The 11,358-nt window shown below is 29.9% G+C and overlaps 1 protein-coding gene across 1 annotated transcript; it reads right to left on the reverse strand.

The window, feature by feature from the left end:
* Nucleotides 1–3,916: 3,916 nt before the first annotated feature.
* On the reverse strand, nt 3,917–7,535 carry LOC105619300 (myosin heavy chain, muscle-like). The gene is made up of 4 exons (XM_012200823.1): nt 7,469–7,535; nt 6,679–6,838; nt 4,418–4,658; nt 3,917–3,996 (listed from the first exon to the last, which is right to left on the reverse strand). The coding sequence occupies exons 1-4, from the start codon at nt 7,533–7,535 to the stop codon at nt 3,961–3,963; spliced, it is 504 nt and encodes a 167-aa protein (XP_012056213.1). The 3' UTR covers nt 3,917–3,960.
* Nucleotides 7,536–11,358: the final 3,823 nt, after the last annotated feature.

The following is an 11,358-nucleotide window of genomic DNA, read 5'->3' on the forward strand; positions in this document are numbered from 1 at the left end:
TCTGACTCTATTACGGGGATAATTAAAGCTAATCACGGTAAACAAAACGTATTATTGAGTTTCCATTTAAGTAATATTTTACAAGCAGGAGATTCAATTTTATTGTTGTTGGTATAATACAGCACATGCAGAAATATAGTTGGATAAGAGAACGCTATTTTACTTTCAGTAATTATTAGTGGATCGAAGTTATTCGTATCAGATATATGATATTTATTTCTCATAATTGCGATTAAATATTGTACTTCACTGCAGGCTGGATGTGATCAACTTTAGTCATTCCCACATTACTCAAAAAACATATAGTCATGATCATCAATATAAAACGGCACGTTATTGGAAAAATTCCCACGATTCTTTTCTTTCGTGGAGATTTGGAATTCGTTGAAATAAAGGACAGTTGCAAATAACGAACAAGTTACAGCTTAGAGAAAATTAAAATTTTTTTTTTCCACACTAAAAACTAAAACGAAGAATCCAGTATCTTCTCGTAAATGTCGATTCGAGATAAACTAAAAATCGGTACACAAGCGGCGGGACCAAAAGAACATCGAGTTTGTGCCTCGGATACTGCGGCTAAAATAATAATAAATATATCATTGGAACCATAAGACCGACGCCAAGATACTTTTTAACAGTCAAGTCACAGACGATTCTCACGAGTCCGTGATTACAAAATCTAATGCCCGTATTCATAGCTTGTATTTAAGGCTTCCTTAAATTTATCTTTAGATGCTTAGCAGCCAATGAAATAATTCGTAGAGTATCTAAAGATAAATTTAAGAAAGCCTTAAATATAAGGCCTGACTATGAATATGAGTGTAAAAAGCGACGTTCAAAGGTAGAGTCTGGGTAATCTCATGCCGACGCTGCATGTGCGCTTTCTTGACACACGTGCGTTTTCCCATAAATATTAAGATAATAAAATTAAGGATAACATTTTTCCACACTATAGACTCTAGTCAACATCCTTCCTTCCCTAAAATCTTGACCAATCCGATAGCAAAGAAAAACCTATTCCACCAATCCGAACTTGAGTAATCGAGAATGATTAGTATAAAAACCACAGTTCCGTGGTTTCTCAGTGTGATTTTTCTTTGAGTTTTTGGAAGCTATAGTTGTGTCGGGACCTTTGAAAAAGGCTTCATCTGATTCTCGAAGTCTTTTTCTCCAGTAGAGTGCAACCTAATAAAACTATATCAATCAAAACTATTCATCTACTTAAGACCAACGACTGACTGTGGAAATTGACGAAGTGCTAACGTCCAGCATCTCACAGTTGACGGCGTCCTGTCCGACGGTCTCTCGGACATCCTATACATCGCTATCACCAAGTAGTAAGTTTTGATTTCGGTGTAATACACTGGGTGGACTCTCCTCTTCTTGTATGATTCCTCTTTAAAAACGACCAAATTTTTGTGCGTTCACGTAATTTTTCCGTCTCTCGTCATCATCTAGAAGGGACTAACAACGCGCACCGATTTACCGCCCATGTCTGCTTTATCACCGCGGAAAATTCTCGAGAACAATCTCCGCTAATTCAGGCATCGACCCAATAACAGACTCCGGTCGTTTAGCCTCCAGTCTCGAGTCTATCGGCACTACTAGAAATTTCTTATTCCCCTGTCTCCGATCTATCGCCAGACTTCTTCGAGGACCTTTTCCTGTCCAGTTCTCTCCATGTTTCATATCCGATATAATTACTTCCGATTGAGGAATTTCTTGTCTCGCATACTATCCCCTCAATTCCTCCTATTCAAATCCCTCCTGTTCCTGACGCTTACTCTCCCGCTAGTCACCTTCCCCTTTTCTTTCATAATGCCCATCAATTGGAATACATGTCCTACTTTATTCCTTCCACTAACGACCGGGTGATAATCAGCATCGCAGGATTCATTTTCTTTTTTTCAGTCCCCATATTCATTCTCATCGATCCTCTTTCCTTCCAACCATATGAATATACACAAATTTAATTTTCGCCTTACCTTTTAAATTCTCCGCACTCAAAATAACGCCGTAATAAAGTAGTAAAGTATTACATAATAATAAAGTATTACACACAACTTTCTTTCCACACACTCATACATACACAAATCCGTACGCTAATACATTTTAGAATAGAGAACCAAAAGATTGTATTTTATACTTAAGAAAAATGTATTGCTAAATATTTCTTTTATTATAGTACTATTAAACCTATCTAACTCTCGTTTGTTAATTTGAAAAGCTTCTCCTTGTATTCATTGTAAGCTCTTCCATGGTTGCACTTCGCCCTCTTCCCGATCACTTTGATTAAATTCTATGACCGAAAGCCAGGGTATACGTACTGGCACATCTGGCGTTAAAATGCGCTCTCACGACACACTGACCCAATTTGGCCCTTTAAATTATAAGTACGTTCGATTCGTGTCCGTTTAGCGGAGTACGAGCTGAGGTTTCCACTTCGTTCTCCATTCGATCCTCGGCTTATTAGAAGCTTCAGGACGAGCAAAGTGTTTCCCGATTTGCGTCGGTCCTTCCCCACAAGCTCCCTTGCGATCCGGAGTCTGGATTAAAGTCGGTCTAATAATTCGGTTCCTGTTGCGTTCACCCCCTCAGTTCCATATATGCGAAGCTTGGACGTAACAGTTCCAATTCGTGTAAAAAAAAGTGAGAAAGATATAAAATTATATAGAAATTCTGAAAAATTATATGACAAATTCTGAGAAAAATTTTCATCAGGAATGACTTTACTACTCACTTTTGTTAACAGTAAATAAATTTCCATTGCTACAGATTTAAATTGTATATAATATTTTCTAGAATCTTAATAAATTGACATCTGATACATTGACATCTGATAAAGTTATTTATCAGAAACATGTAAAATGTTACAATCCAAATGCTTTGCTTTAACTAAATTATTTTATTGCATCAATCAAGAATTTTTTGTCCATATCCAAACAAAAAATTAATTATTGCGAAAAATATTACCTCAATCAAGATTCACAATAAATTTCTTATTTTCTATCTTTCTTTCTTTCCAAATTTAATTTAAAGGGCGGGGTTATTATTATTAGCGTTTCGCAGAATGGTTGTGTTGAAACCGAATGTTATCAGCTCCCAATTACATCTGGAATAAATTGATTTAACAAAAGAATATGTAATGTATTATTAGTAACATCCAAAATTTGACCGGTCTTGACGTTCGTATTTGTTGTATTTACATGTACAGTGCTTAAAATTCTTAATGTGTTATTAAATTAATTCAACAAAATGATCCATTCTGAATCTTCGCTCAGCAGCGAGGGGTGATTCTCAGGAGCAAAATGTAAATTAACAAAATCGAGTTCATTGTAAATCAACAACATAGCAAGCAACAAAAAGAGAAATGTAATCAGCTGAAATGTTTGAATAATTTATTTTAAGATATTGTGCTGTTATAGATTAGTCAGGGGAGTCGTTTTTAGGAGTTGAGAGTGAAGCAACATAATTGGGAATTAAACAACAAATTAGCAACAAAAGAGCATTAAATTTCTATGTAAATTTTATTCGATTGTGCTGTGTCAGCTTAAACATGTTAAAGTCTCTTATGAAGTATTCGAAAGACATAATTCTATATATATATATATATATTTGCAGAGTTGAGTAATACTAAGTTAAAAAGGTAAAAGTTAAGTTAAAAAGTTAATTAATTTTAACTTAACTTAGTTATATTTTGGACTTTTAACTTTTTAACTTAATTTAGTTACAATTTTATCGATAACTATTAACTTTTAATATGATTTTTTTGAAATCAATCGTCGGACATAATGCGAGAGGATAATAAATATATAATTTAGTAATATTATTTAGTAATATTATTTCTTCTATATTGTATAATTGCATTATTTGTGAACAAAAATAACAGTGATTCTTTAATAAATGTGCTGTGAGAAAGAAAAAATATCAAAAATTATGTAAAAATTATTTATGTCAAACTTATTCTTCTTTTTCATTTAAGCGTTCTGCTTCGACCTAGAAGAAGAAAATCACATCATTGTTCCATCGTTCAGTTACAATATATAGGTCCTTTCCTTTCCAGGAAGGACACAGATACTATGACACACAGTAAATCATTTCATCTTTGTTTAACATAGGCAAACAAACAAGGATGTAATGATTCACTTTATTACACTGTGTCTGATTGTGTCCTTGCTGAAAAGCATTCATTGTAATTATGATAAGAGACAATAATAAACACACTTTATCGAATTCTAATTGATGTTTTTTGATTGATTTTGAAATGATTGACTTATTGATATATTGTCAATTTGATAATTAAGATAAGACAATTTAAAAATAATTTAAAAATAATTGATTAAAATATTTATTTTTTTTTCAGACTAAAAATTTTGGAAAAAATCTGTTTCTTTTCTTGATTTATTTTATTACATACTTCTTCTTCTAATTCCTCGATTCGCTTCTGCAATTCCTTAATCTGCTTTTGCAATTTGTTAACCAAATTGTTAATCATCTCATTCTTAAGTTCGTCATATGAAAACGACAATTCATTGTCTTTGCGTTGGATGGTGTTCGATGGATCGATTTCCTTCTTGTTTCTCTCGAGATAGACAACGGCTTTCTGCGTGAATTTCAGGTCGCCTTCTACTTTCCTCTTCGCCTTTTCTACATCGGCCCTATAAATTAAAATGTAATGCATTATATGAACATCCTCGTTACAATATTTTAGTTTATATCTATGACGAATTAGGAATGTTATTAAAGTAACTATCAGGAGACACGATAGTGTCTCAACATTAAAACAAAAAGTAGCATCATAGCGCGAGAAGTATCCTGGGTTTGGCAAAATCATGGTGGAAGGGATAACATGTGTGCAAATGGACGATTTCTCTCTCTAAATCCCGCTCTCTTTATTTATTCATAAAGTTCAAGAGCTACAAATGTGAAACGTTAAACATGGGACAGTATTCATAGCCCGTTTTTATTTTGAAACTCTCTTAAATATAATGTTTTAAGATGTTAGTATAACAGTCCTCGAATTGATTTACAATATTCTATAATTGTACTAAGGCAGTTTAAATGTAAGAATCGCTTATGAATACCGACCTGTAAAGTTCACGTCGTAACGTTAGTACTGAATCTTTCAGTTATGTTACTGATCCGTCAGTAAAAGTGACGGCGAGTATTTAATTTATAGAATATTTATGATGAAGTATATACCATATGTGCGTGCGTGTGCGTGTGCGTGCGTGCGGCTTGTGCGCGCGCGCGCGTGTGTGTGTGTGTGTGTGTGTGTGTGTGTGTGTGTGGAAGATATATATATGATTTATGTTAAATTTTCACCTACTCAAGGAGAGTTAATACTATTAATTATTTATAAGCTGTAACTAAAAAAAACTGAAACGTTATACTTATAAATGTATCTATACAACATAGAATTTGCAGCAATATTATTTGCAACATGCAATATTGTTACATTGTTGCTGCAAATTTTGTTCTATAGGAATATATTCATATATTCAAATAAATAAAATTATTAAAATTCTTTGTATTTACTATTTGAAACGTTTAAAATACATATTTCCTATTTTATATTTTAAATTTTCGAAATCTATTTTTTATTTAAAATAAGAAAAGAAATAGCCTTCGAGGATTTATTTAAAATAAAAGACCAGTTATTTTTATATTTTAAATAAAAATTATTCTATATTTTAAATAAATAAATGCATTTTCGGGCTCTATTTCTTACTTTCTATTTTAAATAATTTCTTGTGACCTATATTTCGTATTTAATATTATATTTTAAATGCAATAAGTTTTTGGAACCTATTTTATATTTTTTATTACAAATAAATCGTATCAGTTATTTTACTAATTCTTGCAATTTTACATTAAAATAAGTTTCATAAGTTTACATTTAAATAAGTTTCTGGAATTTATTTTTTATTTTTATTTTAAATAAGTCATATTTTTAAATAAGTCGTATCAGTTATTTTACCAAGCTCTGGTTATGATAAATTGCGTTATTTATTCAAGTTATAAAAAATTATTATTTTCCAACTATTATTTTCCTCTCAGTCAGTGTTTGTCTGTCGTGTCAATTATACATTTCTTATTTTACTTTTTGATTAAGATTTATATTTTTATGTGCTGTACTCTCTGACGACTCTATTTAATCGGTATATTTATACATATAATCACATTGACGATAAAAATAATTGACGAGCATTTTAATGTCATGTGAAACATAACGATAAGATCTTTGCGGTAAATCTTTTTATCGGAGTGATGGTTTCCTTGCTTAGCTTTATTAATATATTTCAATTAATTTATAAATTTGATTATTAGAACATCAAGGAATTTCCAACAATCAGTCGTTCAACTGTTTGCGAGCAATTTTTGTTGCGATAAAACATTCGTCTAGCCTCATCTAATAATTGTATATTATTATCCGTTTATATTATTGCATTCCTCATTTTAATTATATTACTGCGATGAATCGAATATATCAACCAAAGATATAGCTCAATCGAGAAACCGAAAAACATGTAATAATTATTAATCATATTTAATTTATAGAGAATAATATATTGTGAGTTAATTTGTAATATTATATGATTATTACACTTGACTCTTTATGTTTTCTAATATTTTATGCCTTTCTAATATTTAAAATGTTTTAGATATTGGTACAACCTTTTTATTATCTTTTTCAAACGTCCTCCTTCAAAGAGTTCTTTTTCAGGATATCTTTGTTTATAGCCTTCATCCGCTTGTTTATTTAGTTCAATTTCTCCATTTTCGTTGGATGTACTTTCTTCATTTCCTTCTTGCATTGATTTTTTATTGAATGTATCTGTAAAGTAAATCAATATTAATAGTTGATGCATTTTTTACTGTAAATATATACATATATATTATACCATCTTGATCAAAAAGTTCCCGGAATTATCACTAGGTGATGCTCTGAGTCAGCTGATTTGAATTCTGTTTTTTTTTAGTTAGGTTGCCACATCTATCATTGACATTCCCACCAAATTTTATCACCATAGCTTGACATTTGTAAAAGTTACGCCGTCTTGAGTACATCTACGACTGCATTTTCGATTTTTTACAGTTTTAAAAATAGAGTTGCATTTATAACAACAAGTGAATTTTTGATCAAGAACGAAACGAATATCATCCAACAGCTATCGAATTCATCTCCCTGCGATTTTTTTCTGTTCGATCAAGGCAAAAAACGATTTGGGAACGCGTTTTAACAGCCAAAAGGAGGTAATGGAAAAATCGAAGACAGTTCTGATGGTCGACAATAGAGTTCCAGAAATGTTTCGAGAGCTGGATCAAGCGCTAGCATATATGCGTTGCAATCGATGGGGAGTACTTTGAAGGGAACAATATCACTTTTGATGAATAAAACTTGTATTTTGAATTTTCTGAATGAATTCCGGGAACTTTTTGATCAAAGTAATATATCGTAACATACGTCTTTCTGGTGCTTGCTTATCTGTTCTTGAAACTGTCATAGATTCAGCACAATGATGCGCTAGCATTATTTTCATTAGTAAGGAAAATACGACCTGAAATTTTTAACACAAATCGTAGTTATTTCAAAGTACCAGGGTTACATACAAAAAATTTTTGAGTTTAGCTTTTATAATTTTCTGGATCATACTTGCAATTTATTCAGACATATCGAAAATATTCTTCGAAATACTCTCTTCTTCGATTGATTAAGAAAGGGATATCAAGTATTAATTATAGATGTCAAGAAAGAAAATATTTCAAAGAAGATAAGAATAAGTTATAAGGAAACTCCAAGAAATTATAATGATAAAGGAAACTTTTTAAACAAATTTTGACAGTATTAATGAGCAAAAGTTGCAACAGTTAAACAATTATTGAAAATCTTACAACATATTTTAAGGAAGTCATCTTTATAGGGATTCCTTTCAATGTTTTTCCTTTGATTTTCTGATATAAACCATAAGAAATAAAGAAAAATTATTACACATTAAAGTATGTTATACAACATTCACATATTAAACATTTTGATTTTTAAAATATTTACCTGATATATGTTATGAAGAATACTAGCTAAACTAGAATAACGGATATTTATTGTTGTATGTTATACGTTTGCAAAGTCTATATATATAGTAATGATAATACATATTAATTATACCATTATTTTGCGTAAGCATAATACAGACTATATCAGTATTTAGTCAGAAACAGTTCCTCGAAAAGACATCATTTCAATTGTTTCTGATGTGGTATAGAATTTTCGATATCTAAATTATATACATGAGTTACTGCAATGACAAACAGTTCTTATCTTAAGCGTACATTCTTCCGTGTGTGTAGGAAAACATGAGGTTCTTTTGACCGGTATCTTTAACTATTTGAAATTATAAAAAAATTTTTTGAATATTTGTAAAAGTAAAAATATATAATTTGTAATATGAGCATCAGAGATGTTTTATAACTTATTATACAATCGGAAGATTAGTCGATAGGACGGAGGTAATTTTTACAAGGGCTAGATAATTCAGCGATTTAAACGAAATTGTAATCCAATTTTATGTAATTTTTGGTAAATCTTAATAATCTTTAGCGTTCTCAGGTAATCTTAGGTAATCTGATAGGAAATCTTAAGTAATCTAGAGTAGAAGAGAGGCGAGAAAGAGTTATTTTTTTTCGAAATATGAAAAAAAATTTAATCTGGTGTTAAACAAATGTGTAATCGCTTTCTTTAAATGTACTCATTTTTCTATAAGACCCATTTAACAGAAAAATAATATTTAGTTATTATAAGATTTAATCATACCAGCATTTTTCATAAACAAGAAATTCCGCTCTTTTAAAACCATGTGGTTTTGAAAAAGTTATTATCTGTTTTGAAAGAGTCAAATATTAAATTATATAAGCTTTAATACAAATAAAATCAAAATATTATCTTTTAACAATTGTTGGATTTGTTGGCTAATTTGTTTTTACGTTTGTACATTTTTATTTTTTTACCTTTCGTTTAAGAAATACTGTCCCAAAACGAAGTGGCATATCGGTATCAGTGACCTTCCATATATATCGTTGCACTTTTTTCCACACATACAGAGGAACAAACATGTACATTTATATGAAAATACAATAAAATTAAATGCTAAGTCCATCAATAATTTATCATTCTCAGCTATATGAATCATTCTATTTTATAATAATTTAAAAGTTTTAATAATAATTAAATGATAAATAAATTGGGCGATTAGAAATCGGCGCTGTAAGTGGTGTGCATAAGTGACTAAACTTGTTAACAACTAAATGACGCACGTTTCGGCTAACTTCAAGCCTTCATTAGCGAATACATTTTCATGTGTTGTATTTCATGACTAATGTGTGCGTAAATTCCGTTGGCTAATCTCCATACATTTTTTCATGGCTATTTGGATGGTCTCAAGAAATTAGGATCTTAAATATAATATTACAGTAGAATCTCTATAAAAGTAACTTGTCGACACTGGCCTTCGTAAAAGTAAACAAATACGCGAACATGTTCTCGATTACTATATGGGAGATTAAGCATAATTTTTACAAAGGTTAAAACAAAAACGGACGTTAACTTTACAGAGATTCGACTGTAGTTGTAATATGTTGAATAATAAAAAACAAAAATAAATTGATATAAAGAGTTATCTCAGGAGTCAACGCATAATGATGTAACAATAATCCATATATAATTAGCATTGGAACGTGTATATAATATAAAAATTGGAGTGTGTTATAATAACATCAATAAAATAAGAGCAACGATGTTGATGGTTGCGAGTCTCAATAAAATTGAACGACTAAAATCAAATTTGTTTGTTGTTTAATGTGAATAATCATTGATCAGCTAGAAAACAAGGATTCAATAGTTCAGTATCTTTTTAAATTAATACTGTTCTTTTTATATTTATCATTTCGGAGATAATTTGCCTATTATAATTTCGCTCAATATTTCGACGTTGTCTCAATTAAAATTGTGATTATGAAGCGTCCTGTGTTCTGTTATCACAGAGTGAGTGAATTTTGTTAAAATTATTTTTATGTTCAATTATTCTAGTTTTTAATTGTTTTGTGAACATATCGACTAAATATGTTAAATATATAATATATATCAATTATTATATACAAAAAAGTTTTTATATTATTACATATATAAAAACTGCGGAGTTATGCCATCTGAAGATACACTATATAACGCAAAGGATTAAGATATAAGCAAAGATAGATCGTTTAAAAGTTACACTTGGAAACATTTCAATTTAGAGACTCTCCTTCTTAAACTAGTTATTCTTAAATGATGGTACCTCACTTCTTAGTGAACTAATTTGAGTAATGGTCACAGCACAGACTCTCACATAATACATAGCGCATAAGAGAATTAATCAATCGAAATCCTTCTTTTCTATGGAATAGGAGGAAAGAAAAGATTCTGATTAGTTGATTCGCTTATGCATTGTGCGTTATGCAAAAATCTGCTGCGACTTTAAGGAAGAATGTTGACATACGTACAAATAATAAAATGTCATATTTTAATAATTTTTTTAGATAAGTATGATATATATTTTAGATAATTATTTTATATAATAGAGTTTTACAATATGAATCTCTTGTTAAAATAAATGTTTAATACTGTACAGTATAAATATTTAGACATTTCATACAAAATTTTAATAAAAAATTTATGGTCACAAATAAGTTGTTTACTTATTTTACAAATTTCCTTCTGCAAAAAGATATTATATTAATTGTAGTCAACAAAATTATTTAAAAAATTTAACATTAAGTATTTCTATAATGATGCTATTACTAAAAAGTTTTTATTTTATCTTGTATCTTCAAATTAGATTAAATCATGAGATTCAATCAAAAGAACATATGCATAATGCTGTAAAAACATATGTGGTATCTTTTTAAAAATTACCTTCTTTTAGAAATTACAATTAAGTAAATCTGTAATAATTATCCAGCGAAATATGATTATCATTTAGATGTTAAATCAATGTTAAATCAGTATCACCGATTTTGCTGCGTTAACTTGTAATCAATTTAATAAATCATTTCTTGTTGAGTAGTGTCACAAAAAATATTTCAAAAGATTCTCAATTTTATAGGAGAGAAGTATTATGCATGCAACAAATCATTTAGGCATTTTCTACTTTCAACTAAAAAATTTTAAGTAATATTATTAAAGTAATATTATTAAAGTAAGATATTATTTCAAATTTTATTTAACAAGCTAATCAAAGTGTGTGTGTGTGTGTGTGTGTGTGTGTGTGTGTGTGTGTGTGTGTGTGTGTGTGTGTGTGTGTGTGTGTGTGTGTGTTGTTAGTT

Source organism: Atta cephalotes, assembly GCF_000143395.1.
Source record: "Atta cephalotes unplaced genomic scaffold scaffold00020, whole genome shotgun sequence".
NCBI classification, from domain to species: Eukaryota; Metazoa; Arthropoda; class Insecta; order Hymenoptera; family Formicidae; genus Atta; species Atta cephalotes.